General features: G+C 45.6%; 1 protein-coding gene across 2 annotated transcripts in view; it reads right to left on the reverse strand.

Annotated features, from left to right (window-relative positions):
• LOC134577480 (trans-1,2-dihydrobenzene-1,2-diol dehydrogenase-like) overlaps window positions 1-18,030 on the reverse strand; it is a 43,479-nt gene that overhangs the window by 20,065 nt on the left and 5,384 nt on the right. For both annotated transcript variants that reach the window (XM_063436240.1, XM_063436241.1), the window contains exon 2: window positions 85-196. In XM_063436240.1, coding sequence (XP_063292310.1) covers window positions 85-196 — 112 coding nt within the window. The remainder of the gene's footprint in view (window positions 1-84; window positions 197-18,030) is intronic.

Here is an 18,030-nt window from a genome sequence, read left to right on the forward strand (position 1 = left end):
CATGTTTCTCCCTTCCCTTAATTTTGGGATTTAAATATTATAGGTAAAAAAGGGTTCTCTGCAATTATATTCTGGGTATCTTACCAATGTTTGGGTCTTTGGCGAGTTCTTCATACGAGCCATGCACTTTTGGAATGCTGTGAGTTTTGGCAAAGTCCTTAGCTCGGTCAATATCCCTGGCTGCCACAGCCACTGCCTGCCCACACAGAAATCAAGTATTAATATGAACAAAACGGATATCAAAAGTTAAACCTAATTTTTGGAATATATTGTGCTTATACAACCAATTATCACAAGTTAAATGTTTTCTGACAATTCCATACAAAGATACGACTCTTACCTTCTCCTGTCAGTCAATTCTATGCATAGACTTCTTCTATGCTGACAAGTGAGTGACAGAAGAGAGCAGGAAAACCGTCCTACAGGTGGTTCTCCTGCTCTCCCTCACAGCAACTACACGAGCTGTGCTGCAATTGCAGTCATTAATAATGTGCTTGCTAAAGGAGTACAGGAATGAGTGTTAATGGCAATGCACTGGCAATTATCCCAGTATGTCAGCATCAGTAGGGGGAGATTACCCAGAAGGGAGTGTTTATACTAGTAATGTATTTGCTACTATTGACAGAATCATTTCTGTAGAAAATAAGTTCACATGCCACAGAATGCCAGTATAGGAATGGATAGTGTATTTATGCAGACTGACGGTGCTTCTGCAGGGCATATTAAGGAAGGCTGTAAGCTTGCATATCCTCATCACTCCCTACTAAAGCACTTCTCCATACTCATGTCTCTTATGTCCCTCTATTCATTTATCAATCCCTCACTTGTGTCTCTCTACCCATACTAAACTATATATATCCCTCATTTGCGTCCCTCTTTCTGTATCCCCGTCTCACTATTTGTGTTCCCCTTCCCATATTTCACCTTCTGTCCGTCTCCCCAGTTTCACTTTTACCTGCATTTGCAGTTTAGGTTTCTCAGGTTAAAAAAGTGCCACAACACTTATCTTATCTATTTCATTTCCTGCTCTTATCATCACTATAATCCAAGCGCTGTATTCTAACCCCCAAGCAATAATCCAACTCACTGGCACAGATAAGACTTCATTTGGAATACACACGCCCTTTCCCCTATTCTGTTTGCCCTTATATTAGAACCTCTCCTAATCCACATTAGAGAAAGTGGTAACATCCAGGGTATCCAAATAGGTAGGGAGATCTACAAAACAGCGGCTTATGCTAAAGATATAATAATCTCTATAGCAAATCCTTCTGAATCCATCCCCGAATTGTTCAACTTGATAGAACAATTTGGAGATATTTCGAGTTATAAGGTAAACTATAATAAATCGTGTGGAGTGACTTTTCATTTATCACAGGCAGAACAAGATCAGCTAAAATCTAAATTCGATATGTCTATAGATAAGTCGCTAAGTTATCTAGGTATTAGAATTGGACGCTGTTATAATACATTATTTAAAAGATAATTGCTTACCTTTAATTAAAACATTGAAAAAGGACTTAGAGAATTGGCATGATAAGCCAATCTCACGGATCGGCAGAATCCATTCTATAAAAATTAATATTTTACAGAGGCTTTTATTTTTATTTCAAGCCTTGCCTTTACGGGTGTGTAAAGAGGACTTAGAGAGCACCCAGAAAGCTATGGACACATTCATATGGCAGGGTAAGCGGCGCAGGGTAGCCAGAGACAAAGACCTAGAGACAAAGGGGGACTAGGTCTCCCTAATTTACTTACCGTATATACTCGAGTATAAGCCGACCCGAATATAAGCCGAGGCCCCTAATTTTACCCCAAAAAACTGGGAAAACTTATTGACTCGAGTATAAGACTAGGGTGGGAAATGCAGCAGCTACTGGTAAATTTCTAAATAAAATTAGATCCTAAAAAAATTATATTAATTCAATATTTATTTACAGTGTGTGTATATAATGAATGCAGTGTGTGTGTATGAGTGCAGTGTGTGTGTATGAGTGCAGTGTGTGTGTGTGAGTGCAGCGTGTGTGTGAGTGCAGCGTGTGTATGAGTGAAGTGTGTGTGATCAGTGTGTGTGTATGTGTGCAGTGTGTGTATATGAGTGCAGTGTGTGTGTGTGTGTGTGTGTGTGTGTTGCAGAGCCTTTGTGGGGGGTGGGCAATTTTATTATTTTTATTTTTAATTATTTTAATATTTTATTTTATTATTTTATTTTATTTAATTATTAATATTTTTATTATTTTAATATTTTTTTGTTATTTTGTATTATTTTATTTGTAATATTATTATTTGTTTACTTATTAATATTTTATTATTTAGATTTTTTTTTTCGTCCCCCCTCCCTGCTTGATACATGGCAGGGAGGGGGGCTCTCCTTCCCTGGTGGTCCAGTGGCATTGGTAGTTCAGTGGGGGGGGCTGTGGGGGCTGTAAGAGATGTTACCTCTCCTGCAGCTCCTGTCAGCTCCCTTCTCCTCCGCGCCGTCCATTCAGCTCTTCTGTCAGCTCACACTGTAAGTCTCGCGAGAGCCGCGGCTCTCGCGAGACTTACACTGGGAGCTGCCCGAGGTGCTGAACGGATGGCGCGGAGGAGGAGGGAGCTGACAGGAGCTGCAGGAGAGGTAAGTAACATCTCTTACAGCCCCAGTCTGTATTATGGCAATGCAAATTGCCATAATACAGACTATTGACTCGAGTATAAGCCGAGTTGGGGTTTTTCAGCACAAAAAATGTGCTGAAAAACTCGGCTTATACTCGAGTATATACGGTATCTATTATTATGCAGCCCAATTGGCACAAATTATTGGATGGCATGCACCTCAAGGGAAATATAGATGGGCAGATATAGAGGAAGACTTAATGATACCATTCTCACCGGGATTGTATATATGGCTAAATAAGGTCTCAAGACCAGCTTTAAAACAAATATGCCCATCAACAGCAAACTCACTTTATATTTGGGATAAACTCAAGTTAAAACACAGCTTAACTAACCTCCCTTCTCCTATGACACCAGTATTTCGGAATAGACAATTTATCCCTGGAATGGAAGAATATAATTTTCAAAACCTAAAAGCAGGAGGAATCCATAGATAAGCAGATCTTTGGCTAGAAGGAGTCGTGGTTTTATTTTCCAGATTAACGGCCAGAACAGGGCTGAGGACAGGAGATTTTTTTTCCGCTATTTGCAGATTAGAGACTTTGCTTACTCAATGGAAGTAAAAATGGCAGTTAAACTTCCCCTCACTGACTTTAAAAAGTTTGCAAAATAGAAAGGATACATCTTATATCCTATTTTTATAATCAGTTAAGTGAGGAACCTACAGTTTAGGCTCCATTAAATTATATATCCCACTGGGAGGCAGATATAGGAACCTCTTTGGAACCCAATGATTGGATAGATATTTGGGAAACAGCATCTAAAATATCGATATGTGTAATCTGTCAGGAACAGATGTTTAACCCCTTAAGGACACATGACATGTGTGACATGTCATGATTCCCTTTTATTCCAGAAGTTTGGTCCTTAAGGGGTTAAAATATTGTTTAGATGACACGTGACCCCCGTCTTTTTGAATATAATATGTGGTCAACAAGGGACATAAAAAAATTAGCTTTTATGATAATACAGGAAAACAAAGAACTTAACCCTTGGACATTTTTATTATCAAAATCAATAGTAGGAATACCCAGTCTTTCGCAGAAACTAATATTTTTAATCTCATTGAATTGAATCTCGTTGAATTAAAGATTCAAGAAAATTATAAATGGACGAACTATCCTCAAGAGTAAGACATTCCCACCATATTTTTTAGCAAGGTCTGGGAACCCTGGAAGGTATATACTAAAGGGAAGGGTATATTTAGATAGAGTGGAGTTTTTTTTGTTTTTTTTTTGGGGGGGGGGGGTTTATTTTATTTTACTTTAAATATAAAAAATGGCCATTGTTGAACAACTTAATATAGAGCTACTAGACTTAAAATGTAACTATCTAGTTAATATTTCATGTTAATGCATGTTACAGATTGTATAATGTATAACGTGTTTACTCTTGAATGTTAAAGAATAATAAAAAAATTAAAAAGTGCCACAGCATAGAGCAAGCACATAACAAGCTAATACAGGAAACCAGTAAGTGTATAGGCGCTTCAGATAACACACGGTGGGTAAACGTGCAATTAAGATGTTTTCCCTTACACCTTAAGACATAAATAAACAAAAGCACATAAAGGTAAAACCCCTATAAAATGCACAGCACCCTGTGTTGGAGTAGAAGGATAAAAATAACTTATACTTAAAAGTATCAGGCAATGTGCACTAGTACAGGAATACTGTTTCTAAAAGTAAATACCGTATATACTCGAGTATAAGCCGACCCAAATATAAGCCGAGGCCCCTAATTTTACCCCAAAAAACTGGGAAAACTTATTGACTCGAGTATAAGACTAGGGTGGGAAATGCAGCAGCTACTGGTAAATTTCTAAATAAAATTAGATCCTAAAAAAATTATATTAATTGAATATTTATTTACAGTGTGTGTATATAATGAATGCAGTGTGTGTGTATGAATGCAGCGTGTGTGTATGAGTGCAGTGTGTGTATGAATGCAGTGTGTGTGTGTGCATGAATGCAGTGTGTGTGCATGAGTGCAGTGTGTGTGCATGAGTGCAGTGTGTGTATGAATTCAGTGTGTGTATGTATGAGTGCAGTGTGCGTATGAGTGCAGTGTGTGTATGAATGCAGTGTGAGTGTGTGTGATGCAGTGTGTGTTTGTGTATGTGTTGCAGAGCCTTGGTGGGGGGTGGGCATTTTTATTATTTTTTTTGTTATATTATTATTTTTTAATTTACTATTTTTTAAATATTATTTTTTTTTATTATTATTATTTATATATTTTTTTTTTCGTCCCCCCTCCCTGCTTGATACATGGCAGGGAGGGGGGCTCTCACTCCCTGGTGGTCCAGTGGCATTGGCAGTTCAGTGGAGGGGGGTTGGCAGGAACTGTAACTTACCTCTCCTGCAGCTCCTGTCAGCTCCCTTCTCCTCCGCGCCGGTCCGGTCAGCTCCCCTGTCAGCTCCCAGTGTAAGTCTCGCGGCCGCTCTCTGACCCCGCGGCTCTCGCGAGACTTACAGTGTGAGCTGACAGAGGAGCTGACTGGACCAGCGCGGAGGAGAAGGGAGCTTACAGGAGCTGCAGGAGAGGTAAGTAAGAGCTTCCTGCCAGCCCCCCTCCTACACAGCCCCCTGTCTGTATTATGGCAATGTAAATTGCCATAATACAGACATTAACTCGGGTATAAGTCGAGTTGGGGTTTTTCAGCACAAAAACTATGCCGAAAAACTCTACTTATACTCGAGTATATACGGTAGATAAAACATACATAGTGTAATCTATTACATTACAATGTACAATAGGTGTGTATGTGGTTTCACTCACAAGTATGGAGCAGTGCCATGTAAATAGCCTCAGGGTGCCAGTACTGGCTTTGGTAGAGCAAGCACCTGTCAGGATTACAAGTTGATCCAGCATGTAGAACTGTGTCACACCTAGGGCTAAGGATAACGTATAACCAGACCTTAGAATGGCCGGACTTAACGTCTCCAAGAATAGTCAAAATACTTGCCAATGTCAGGAACACAGAATCAGACACAACGGTGAGGGAAAGCCAAAAGTCAAGGATACCAAAATTCAGGAAAGTCAAAACAAAGCCAAAGTCAAATACCAGAAAATCAAGATCAGGAACGCACTCTCGGATTACCATCAGGATGAAACCACGACAAGGCAATGAGCAAAATGAGAATTGGGTTTAAATACCCCTCCTGTGGATCTGATTGGCCATGACCAGCCTTTGACCCCAAAAGCAATTTCCAGGTTTCCATGTGCATGATTGCTGCTCGGCACAACTTTTCCTGTCAGGACGGTAATGCTGCTCGGCACAACTTTTCCTGTCAGGACGGTAAAAGCCATTAACCACATTTTTACATGACAGCACCATGCACTGCTCTTCTCTGTGGTATTAAAAGTAAGAATAAACAAATAAAGTGAAACATACTAGAGTCTGTCAGACCTTTATATATTCAGACAGAGCAATGTGATTGTGTCAGGTTGTGGAGGTAGGGGCCCAGAGTGCAGACACCAAGGAGAGACCCAGACGTAAGACAGGGACGTATCCAGAAGCGAAGTGAAGGACCAGAGTCCAGGCAAGCATAATCTAGAGGCGGGGTCTGGTCAAGCAGGGGTTGAGGTCCAGCAGAGCAACAGTCTAGGCAAGGAACTCAAGGGGCAATCCATGTGGCATGATCAGGTCATGCCAGGGTTCAATGTCCAAAGCACCCAATAGAATATTTAATAGACTTGCAGAAGACAATACCAAAGCACAGAACGATGGAGCAACCAGTTCAATCAATTCTAGTCTTTTTTTTTTTTTTTTAATTCTTTATTTTTCTTTGTGCATTTGAATACTTAACAGAGTAACCTGTGGTGCCACAACAGCAGTCACAGGCGTTTCAATGGAGTACATTGTTATGGCAAGGATATACTGCACATTTTTGTATGAATAGAACAGGCTTGGAAAATTTTTTACGATTCAAACATATTAAGTACAAACATAAGTACAAGCTAGTTTTGCTCGTCTATTGTGTTAGGCCACGGCGGATACATCCAGCTGAAGACAATAAACGTGCTATGATTTTAACATATGTGGAAGTGATTAGAGTCGATTAAACATTGCTAAAGACGTCGGTTAGTATAAGCATTTTCACGTTTAGACATAAACATGGTGTTGAGACAGTGGTGTAGCCTTATTATCCAAGATCATCAATGTAGTTTACGTTAATATAGCGGTAATAGACAGAGGACTTAAAACAGCTAGGTTAGACGTGTCACCCTTTTGCCAGTAAGTGAACAATTCTAGTCTTTTAACGTCAGGTTTCCATCAAGTCAAGCAATTCTGCTGGCACCCCAACACAGACATCACTCCAGATTGGTTGCCGTGGCAAACAGCTACCAAGCAGCCATAATCAACCCAGGACTCAGCTGCACCGTCACACGAGGACCAAGGCCCAGTAGGTCATTACCTCTCAGCCTGGGAAATACGCCACCCAAACTGAGGCCCACCTCAAAGAACCGGAGACTGCAGAAGGTGCAGTGTTTTGCCATATGCAGCCATTCAGGCTTAAGCGAGAACTGACTGTGCATGCTGAAGATGCTCTGCACATTTGAGAGAGCGTTGCATTACTTAAGGACCACATGACAGTCTATGCCATTATGCAGCTTTACCGAGCACTGATGGTATCATCATGCAGTAAAGGTACCAGGAGGAGTTAAATCTTTGCTAATACCAATGAACACCAGGTATATTTCGATACACGGGGCAGGGATAGCCTGACATCAATCTGGGCCCCGGGCAAACTTAGACCCTGGGCCCCTCGAAGTCCAATACATACACATATACCCATGGTTTATTCACATTAGAATGCATTACAATAGATTGAAAACTAATTTACTAATTCTTAAAAATTCACCACTATAGTTACAACTTGGCTTTTTAGCCTGAATTTTGCTATTCGGTTTACATTTTACTCAATAAATACTACATACCAGAGTTGCAGATTTTCTTTCAATTTGGTTAATTTAGTCTACAATGTGTGAACTCTAGTGATGTCGCGAACACAACATTTTCGGTTCGCGAATGGCGAACGCGAACTTCCGCAAATGTTCGCGAACCGCCATAGACTTCAATGGGCAGGCGAATTTTAAAACCCACAGGGACTCTTTCTGGCCACAATAATGATGGAAAAGTTGTTTCAAGGGGACTAACACCTGGACTGTGGCATGCCGGAGGGGGATCCATGGCAAAACTCCCATGGAAAATTACACAGTTGATGCAGAGTCTGGTTTTAATCCATAAAGGGCATAAATCACCTAACATTCCTAAATCACAATGGATATGGATTGACACCTGACATATGACATATTGACACCTTGACATATGGATTGACACCTGTCCTCAGAGACCCCGATACACACTGACACAGAGCAGAATAGGGACTGTTCCCCCTACATAGGGTCACTTGGCAGATATGGATTGACACCTATCCTAAGGATCCCTGATACACACTGACACAGACCAGAATATGGACTGTTCCCCCTACATAGGGTCACTTGGCAGATATGGATTGACACCTATCCTAAGGATCCCTGATACACACTGACAGAGCAGAATAGGGACTGTTCCCCCTACATAGGGTCACTTGACAGATATGGATTGACACCTGTCCTTAGGGACCCTGATACACACTGGGGGGGACCTACTGTCCTCCCCCCGCCCCCACCCCTGCTTGGTGGGTGGGGGCCATAAAAATAATAAGGGGGGGACCTACTGTCCTCCCCCCGGCCCCCAACCCTGCGTGGTGGGTGGGGGCCATAAATCACTATGGGGGGAGGACCTACTGTCCTCCCCCCGCCCCCACCCCTGTGCGGTGGGTGGGGGCCATAAAAATAATGAGGGGGGACCTACTGTCCTCCCCCCCAGCCCCCACCCCTGCGCGGTGGGTGGGGGCCATGAATCACAATGGGAGGAGGACCTACTGTCCTCGCCCCGCCCCCACCCCTGCGTGGTGGGTGGAAGCCATAAAAATAATGAGGGGGATCTACTGTCCTCCCTCCGGCCCCCACCCCTGTGCGGTGGGTGGGGGCCATAAAAATAATGAGGGGTGGGACCTACTGTCCTCCCCCCCTGTCCCTCACCCCTGAGCGGTGGGTGGGGGCCCTAAAAAAAAACAATATGGGGGGGAACCTACTGTCCCCCCCAACCCCCACCCCTGAGTGATGGGTGGGGGCCCTAAATAAAAATTCCCTCCCCCCAATCTAAGGTGACTAGGGGACCCTAAGCCCCGAATCACCCACCCCCCACGCCAAAAAAGTTACCCCCTACCTACCCCCCTCACCCTAAAAAATAGTGAAGGGGGAATAAAATAACTAACCTGTACAGAAAAATTAAACTTACCATTTGACGTCTTCTTTTTTCTAAAATCTTCTTTTTTCACCCCCAAAAAAGGCCAAATAAAGCCATAAGAACCGACGCAATTTAAAAAAAATAAAAAATGAGCGCAAAAAAAAATAATCCATCTTCACCCCTAGAGGGCTCCGCGCAGACTGAGCTCTGCAGGGCGGGGGAAGGCTTATAAAGCCTTGCCACGCCCTGCAATTAGGCTAAGAACACTCTGATTGGCTGGTTTAAGCCAATCAGAGTGCTCTTTGTCATTTTACACAGCGTGGGAAAATTCCAAAGAACTTTCCCACGCTGTGTAAAATGACAGAGCACTCTGATTGTTAAGATTCCAAGCACACCAATCACAGTGCTCTGTGTCATTTTACACAGCGTGGGAAAGTTCTTTGGAATATTCCCACGCTGTGTAAAATGACACAGAGCACTGTGATTGGCTTAAACCAGCCAATCAGAGTGTTCTTAGCCTAATTGCAGGGCGTGGCAAGGCTTTATAAGCCTTCCCCCACCCTGCAGAGCTCAGTCTGCACGGAGCCCTCCATGGTTGAAGATGGATTTTTTTGGGGGGGGGGGGGCTCGTTTTTTTATTTTGTTTTTTTAAATTGCGTCGGTTCTTATGGCTTTTTATTTGACCTTTTTTGGGGCTGAAAAAAGAAGATTTTAGAAAAAAGAAGACGTCAAATGGTAAGTTGAATTTTTCGTAACAGGTTAGTTATTTTATTCCCCCCTCACTATTTTTTAGGGTGAGGGGGGTAGGTACGGGGTAACTTCTTTTGGGGTGGGGGGGTGGGTGACTAGGGGCTTGGGGACCCCTTGTCACCTTTGATTGGGGGGATTTTTATTTAGGGTCCCCACCCACCACTCAGGGGTGGGGGGTGGGGGGGGACAGTAGGTACCCCCCTTATTTTTTTTAGGGCCCCCACCCACCACTCAGGGGTGGGGGCCAGGGGGGGAGGACAGTAGGTCCTATTGTCCTCCCCCCGGCCCCCACCCCTGAGCGGCGGGTTGGGGCACTAAATACCAATGGGGGGGACAACCTAATGTCCTTCCCCCGGCCCCTACCCATGAGCGGCGGGTGGGGGCCCTAAATACAAATAGGGGGGGACCTATTGTCCTCCCCCCGGCCCCCACTCCTGAGCGGCGGGTGGGGGCCCTAAAAAAAAATGTCCCCCCAGGTGACTAGGGGTCCCCAAACCCCTAGTCACCCCCTCCCCCCCCAAAAAAATGGTCCCCCTACCTACCTCCCTCACGCTAAAAATAATGAGGGGGAGTCAATAAAGCTAAAATCCTGTAAATAAATAAAAATAAACTTACCATTAGATGTCTTCTTTTTTCTAAATTCTTCATTCTTCAGCCCCCAAAAAGGCCAAATAAAAAGCCAATATAACCGTCGCACTTTGAAAAAAAAAAAAACGAGCGCCAAAAAAATTAATCCTTCTTCACCCTTCGAGGGCACGCCGCGTACTGAGCTTATAAAGCCTTTCCACGCCCTGGAATTAGGCTTAGAACACTCTGATTGGTTGGTTTAAGCCAATCAGAGTGCTCTGTGTCATTTTACACAGGGTGGGGAAATTCCACAGAATTTTCCCACGCTGTGTAAAATGACACAGAGCACTCTGATTGGGTGGCTTGAAATCCACCCAATCAGAGTGCTCTGTGTCATTTTACACAGCATGGGAAAGTTCTTTGGAATTTTCCCACGCTGTGTAAAATGACACAGAGCACTCTGATTGTCTTAAACCAACCAGAGTGTTCTAAGCCTAATTGCAGGGCGTGGCAAGGCTTTATAAGCCTTGACCCGCTCTGCGGAGCTCAGTACGCGGCGTGCCCTCGAAGGGTGAAGAAGGATTAATTTTTTTTGCGCTTGTTTTTTTTTTTCAAAGTGCTTTATATTTGGCCCTTTTGGGGGATGAAGAAAGAAGATTTTAGAAAAAAGAAGACATCTAATGGTAAGTTTATTTTTATTTATTTACAGGTTTTTAGCTTTATTGACTACCCCCTCATTATTTTTAGGGTGAGGGGGTTAGGTAGGGGGACCATTTTTTTTGGGGGGGGGGAGGGGGTGACTAGGGGTTTGGGGACCCCTAGTCACCTGGGGGGGACATTTTTTTTAGGGCCCCCACCCGCCGCTCAGTGGTGGGGGCCGGGGGGAGGACATTAGGTGTCCCCCCTATTGGTATTTAGGGCCCCCACCCGCCGCTCATGGGTGGGGGCCAGGGGAGGACATTAGGTCCCCCACCCCTATTGGTATTTAGGGCCCCCACCCGCCGCTCAGGGGTGGGGGCCGGGGGGAGGACAATAGGTCCCCCCCTATTGGTATTTCGGGCCCCCACCCGCCGCTCAGGGGTGGGGGCCGGGGGCCGGACAATAGGTCCCCCCCTATGGGTATTTAGGGCCCCCACCTGCCGCTCAGGGGTGTGGGCCGTGGGGGAGGACATTAGGTCCCCCCCCTATTGGTATTTAGGGCCCCCACCCACTGCTCAGGGGTGGGGGCCAGGGGGAGGACATTAGGTCCCCCCCAATTTGTGTTTAGGGCCCCCACCCACCGCTCAGGGGTGGGGGCCATCACTATTGTGGCCAGAAAGAGTCCCTGTGGGTTTTAAAATTCGCCTGCCTATTGAAGTCTATGGCGGTTCGCCGGGTTCGCCCGTTCACGAACATTTGCGGAAGTTCGCGTTCGCCATTCGTGAACGGCAAATTTCATGTTCGCAACATCACTAATCGACACATACATGATATAATTTTTATATTTGCAGCCACCCTCCTGGCTTACCTTTTGTGTCCAATAGGGTGGCTTGGGTGATGTTGGCTGAGGCTGATGGAAGTGAGCATCTGCAGCAACGCACTCCTGCCTCTCTTCCCCCCTTATTCTGCCTGTGTGCGTTTTCTCCTCTCTTCCACGTGGCACTCTCTATAGTTGGGAGTAGTGATGTACCGAACTGTCCGCCGGCGAACAGTTCCCGGCGAAATTAGCGTGTTCGCGTTCGCCGCGGCGGGCGGACACATGCGCAGTTCGATCCGCCCCCTATTCGGCATCATTGGGCAAACTTTGACCCTGTGCCTCTCGGTCAGCAGACACATTCCAGCCAATCAGCAGCACTCCCTCCCTTCCACACCCTCCAACCTCCCTCCCAGCATCCATTTTCGATTCATTCGGAAGATGCATGCTTAGTGAGAGGAGGGAAAGTTTAGCTGCTGCTGATTAGATAGGGAAATTGATAGCTAGGCTAGGGTATTCAGTGTCCACTACAATCCTGAAGGACTCATCTGATCTCTGCTGTAAGGACAGCACCCCAAAAAGCCCTTTTTAGGGCTATAACATCAGGCTGCTTTTTTTTTTTTTTCCTGTGTAATGTAATTGCAGGTGCCTGCCTGCCAGCTTCTGTGTGAGGTTCACATTGGATACTGTGCCTATTTGCCCAGTGCCACCACTCATATCTGTTTTAACAATAGGTTAAGCTTTACATTTAAAATAAATATTTTTTTTTCACTGTAATAGAAGAGCAGTTGCCTGCCTGCCAGCTTCTGTGTGAGGTTGGATGCCTTGCCCATTTGCACAGTCAGTGCCACCACTCATATCTGTTTTAACAATTGGTTAAGCTTTAGATTTAAAATAAATAATTTTTTTTCACTGTAATAGAAGAGCAGTTGCCTGCCTGCCAGCTTCTGTGTGAGGTTGGATGCCTTGCCCATTTGCACAGTCAGTGCCACCACTCATATCTGTTTTAACAATTGGTTAAGCTTTAGATTTTAAATAAATCATTTTTTTCACTGTAATAGAAGAGCAGTTGCCTGCCTGCCAGCTTCTGTGTGAGGTTGGATGCCTTGCCCATTTGCACAGTCAGTGCCACCACTCATATCTGTTTTAACAATTGGTTAAGCTTTAGATTTTAAATAAATCATTTTTTTCACTGTAATAGAAGAGCAGTTGCCTGCCTGCCTGCCAGCTTCTGTGTGAGGTTCACATTGGATACTGTGCCCACTAGCCCAGTGCCACCACTCATATCTGTTTTAACAATTGGTTAAGCTTTAGATTTTAAATAAATATTTTTTTTCACTGTAATAGAAGAGCAGTTGCCTGCCTGCCAGCTTCTGTGTCAGGTTGGATGCCTTGCCCATTTGCACAGTCAGTGCCACCACTCATATCTGTTTTAACAATAGCTTAAGCTTTAGATTTTAAAGAAATCATTTTTTTTCACTGTAATAGAAGATCAGTTAGTTGTCTGCAAGCGTCTGGGTGTCAGGCCTACTTCAGCGTGTGCTCTGCAGACCTGTGCCAGCGTGCTTTGACAGTTGCCAATCATATCTGGTGTCTCTTTAGCGTGCTTTTACAAAGAAAAAAGGTTTCCAGTGTAAGCTAATAGCAGACAGTCAGTGTCCTTCAAGCGGCTCTGTCAGGCCTTCCTTCAGCGTGTGCCCTGCACAACCCTGCCAGCGTGCTTTGACAGTTGCCACTCATATCTTGTGTCTCTATAGCGTGCTTTTACAACCAAAATTTTGTTTCCACTGTAATAGAAGAGCAGTTGCCTGCCTGCCAGCTTCTGTGTGAGGTTCACATTGGATACTGTGCCCACTAGCCCAGTGCCACCACTCATATCTGTTTTAACAATTGGTTAAGCTTTAGATTTAAAATAAATATTTTTTTTTCACTGTAATAGAAGAGCAGTTAGTTGTCTGCAAGCGTCTGTGTTTCAGGCCTACTTCAGCGTGTGCTCTGCAGACCTGTGCCAGCGTGCTTTGACAGTTGCCACTCATATCTTGTGTCTCTATAGCGTGCTTTTACAACCAAAATTTTGTTTCCACTGTAATAGAAGAGCAGTTGCCTGCCTGCCAGCTTCTGTGTGAGGTTCACATTGGATACTGTGCCTACTTGCCCAGTGCCACCACTCATATCTGTTTTAACAATTGGTTAAGCTTTACATTTAAAATAAATAATTTGTTTTCACTGTAATAGAAGAGCAGTTGCCTGCCTGCCAGCTTCTGTGTCAGGTTGGATGCCTTGCCCATTTGCACAGTCAGTGCCACCACTCATATCTGTTTTAACAATAGCTTAAGCTTTAGATTTTAAAGAAATCATTTTTTTTCACTGTAATAGAAGATCAGTTAGTTGTCTGCAAGCAAGCGTCTGGGTGTCAGGCCTACTTCAGCGTGTGCTCTGTAGACCTGTTCCAGCGTGCTTTGACAGTTGCCAATCATATTTGGTGTCTCTATAGCGTGCTTTTAAAACCAAAATTTGTTTTTCACTGTTATAGATTGAATAGCAGTTACTTGTCTTCAAGCGGGTGTCTCAGGCCTACAGTGTGTGCTCTGCAGAACTGTTCCAGTGCACATTGCCAATCATATCTGGTGTCTCTATAGCGTGCTTTTAAAACCAAAATTTGTTTTTCACTGTTATAGATTGAATAGCAGTTACTTGTCTTCAAGCGGGTGTCTCAGGCCTACAGTGTGTGCTCTGCAGAACTGTTCCAGTGCACATTGCCAATCATATCTGGTGTCTCTATAGCGTGCTTTTAAAACCAAAATTTATTTTTCACTGTTATAGATTGAATAGCAGTTACTTGTCTTCAAGCGGGTGTGTCAGGCCTACAGTGTGTGCTCTGCAGAACTGTTACAGTTCACATTGCCAATCATATCTGGTGTCTCTATAGCGTGCTTTTAAAACCAAAATTTATTTTTCACTGTTATAGATTGAATAGCAGTTACTTGTCTTCAAGCAGGTGTGTCAGGCCTACAGTGTGTGCTCTGCAGAACTGTTACAGTTCACATTGCCAATCATATCTGGTCTCACAGTAGCTTGCACGCATAGTACCACTAATCCCCAAAAAAATGACAGGCAGAGGCAGGCCACCCCGCAGGGGCCGTCGTGGTCGTGGTGCTGTGATTCCCTTTTGCCCTAGAATAATGCCCAGTTTTCAGAAGCCACGTACCCTGAACTTGAAAAGTTCTGAGGACTTAGTTGACTGGCTAACACAGGGCACCCAATCTTGTACAGCCTCCGCTCGGAACCTTGACGCACCATCCTCCTCCAGCTTAGCTTCAGGCACCTCTCAAGATAGCACTCACCCGCCTGCCGCCACCACCAAAACTAGCACCACAGCCGCTTTACTTGGTATGTCAGAGGAGTTATTCACACACCCGTTTGAAGAAATGAGTGATGCGCAACCATTATTGCTAGAGGATGTAGATAACAGGGTTATGTCTCAGACAGGCAGCATTAAACACATGGAGGTACGGTGTGATGATGATGATGTTGTACCCGCTGCTGCTTCCTTTTCTGAGTTGTCAGATACAAGCGAAGCGGTTGATGATGACGATGCGTCCATGGATGTCACGTGGGTGCCCGCTCGGCAAGAAGAAGAACAGGGCGAAAGTTCAGATGGGGAGACAGAGAGGAGGAGACGAGTTGGAAGCAGGGGGGGGTCGTCGCAAGGAGCTAGTGGCACAGTCAGACAGCATGCATCGGCACCCGGGGTCAGCCCGACAGCACGCCAATCAACGCATGCTGTGTCCACCACCAGAATGCCGTCATTGCAGAGCTCAGCAGTGTGGCATTTTTTTTGTGTGTCTGCCTCAGACAACAGCGATACCATTTGCAACCTGTGCCAAAGGAAACTGAGTCGTGGGAGGTCCAACACCCACCTAGGTACAACTGCTTTGCGTAGGCACATGATCTCACATCACAAACGCCTATGGGATCAACACATGAGTACAAGCAGCACGCCTACTCTAAGCCGCCATCCTCCTCCTGGTCCAGCATCTTCAGCCACATCAACCACTGCTGTCCTTCTTGCCCCCTCTCAACCATCCGCCACTCCGTCTCCCGCCTTGAGCAGTTCCCGCTCATCTGCCCACAGTCATGTGTTTCTGTCAAGGACATGTTTGAGCGTAAGAAGCCAATGTCACCAAGTCACCCCCTTGCCCAGCGTCTGACAGCTGGCTTGTCCGAACTATTAGCCCGCCAGCTTTTACCATACAATCTGGTTGAGTCTGAGGCGTTCAAAAAATTTGTAGCTATTGGGACACCGCAGTGGAAGGTACCCGGCCGGAATTTCTTTTCACAAAAGGCAATCCCCAACTTGTACTCGATTGTGCAAAAAGGAAGTCATGGCATGTCTGGCACACAGTGTTGGGGCAAGGGTCCATCTGACCACTGATACCTGGTCTGCAAAGCATGGTCAGGGCAGGTATATCACCTACACTGCGCATTGGGTAAACCTGCTGACGGCTGACAAGCAAGGAATGCGTGGCATTGCAGAGGAGTTGGTGACACCGCCACGAATTGCAGGCAGTCCTGCTGCCACCTCCTCTACTCCTCCTACTCCATCCTCTTCCATAACCTCCTCGGCTGAGTCCTCTTGTGCCGCTGCTTCTTGCTCCACATCAACGGCACCCCCCCAGCTCCCCAGGTACTATTCCACATCCCGGATACGGCAGTGTCACGCCGTCTTGGGTTTGACTTGCTTGAAAGCAGAGAGTCACACCGGACAAGCACTCCTGTCCGCCCTGAACACACAGGTGGAAAAGTGGCTGACTCCGCAGCAACTGGATATCGGCAAAGTGGTGTGTGACAACGGAAAAAATTTGATAGCGGCATTGAAGTTGGGCAAGTTGACACATGTGCCGTGCATGGCACATGTGTGTAATCTGATCGTACAACGCTTTGTGCATAAGTACACAGGCTTACAGGACGTCCTGAAGCAGGCCAGGAAGGTGTGTGGCCATTTCAGGCGTTCCTACACGGCCATGGCTCACTTTGCCGATATCCAGCGGCGAAACAACATGCCAGTGAGGCGCTTGATTTGCGACAGCCCTACACGTTGGAATTCAACACTCCTAATGTTCGACCGCCTGCTCCAACAAGAAAAAGCTGTTAATGAATATTTGTATGACCGGGGTGCTAGGACAGCCTCTGGGGAGCTGGGAATTTTTTTGCCACGTTACTGGACGCTCATGCGCAATGCCTGTAGGCTCATGCGTCCTTTTGAGGAGGTGACAAACCTAGTCAGTGGCAGTTGTGTGTGTGTGTGTGTATGGCTGTCTGCCTGTGTGTGTGTGTGTGACAGGGTGAAGATTTCTTGCACATGGGTGTGACAGGGTGAAGATTTCTTGCACAGGGCGCCCAAAGGCCTAAGGCTGGCCCTGCGCATGGGTCAGTGGCTCTGCACCAGACTTCCCTCCAATTGATCAAAGTTAAAGGATTTCAAGTGGACTGATTACAATTACAGGGCCTCTAAAGAGTCCTGTATTGTTATTTGTCGTCACTACCTTCCCGCGTCGGGAGTGGATCATTTGCGCCCCTGCTGCCTTCCTTGCATGTGGTAGCTGTTAGTCAGGGATTTGTCAATCCATATCTGCCAAGTGACCCTATGACAGGGTGAAGATTTCTTGCACATGGGTGTGACAGGGTGAAGATTTCTTGCACAGGGCGCCCAAAGGCCTAAGGCTGGCCCTGCGCATGGGTCAGTGGCTCTGCACCAGACTTCCCTCCAATTGATCAAAGTTAAAGGATTTCAAGTGGACTGATTACAATTACAGGGCCTCTAAAGAGTCCTGTATTGTTATTTGTCGTCACTACCTTCCCGCGTCGGGAGTGGGTCATTTGCGCCCCTGCTGCCTTCCTTGCATGTGGTAGCTGTTTGTCAGGGATTTGTCAATCCATATCTGCCAAGTGACCCTATGACAGGGTGAAGATTTCTTGCACATGGGTGTGACAGGGTGAAGATTTCTTGCACAGGGCGCCCAAAGGCCTAAGGCTGGCCCTGCGCATGGGTCAGTGGCTCTGCACCAGACTTCCCTCCAATTGATCAAAGTTAAAGGATTTCAAGTGGACTGATTACAATTACAGGGCCTCTAAAGAGTCCTGTATTGTTATTTGTCGTCACTACCTTCCCGCGTCAGGAGTGGGTCATTTGCGCCCCTGCTGCCTTCCTTGCATGTGGTAGCTGTTTGTCAGGGATTTGTCAATCCATATCTGCCAAGTGACCCTATGTAGGGGTAACAGTCCCTATTCTGCTCTGTGTCAGTGT

This window comes from Pelobates fuscus, chromosome 11 (assembly GCF_036172605.1).
Source record: "Pelobates fuscus isolate aPelFus1 chromosome 11, aPelFus1.pri, whole genome shotgun sequence".
Taxonomy (NCBI): domain Eukaryota; kingdom Metazoa; phylum Chordata; class Amphibia; order Anura; family Pelobatidae; genus Pelobates; species Pelobates fuscus.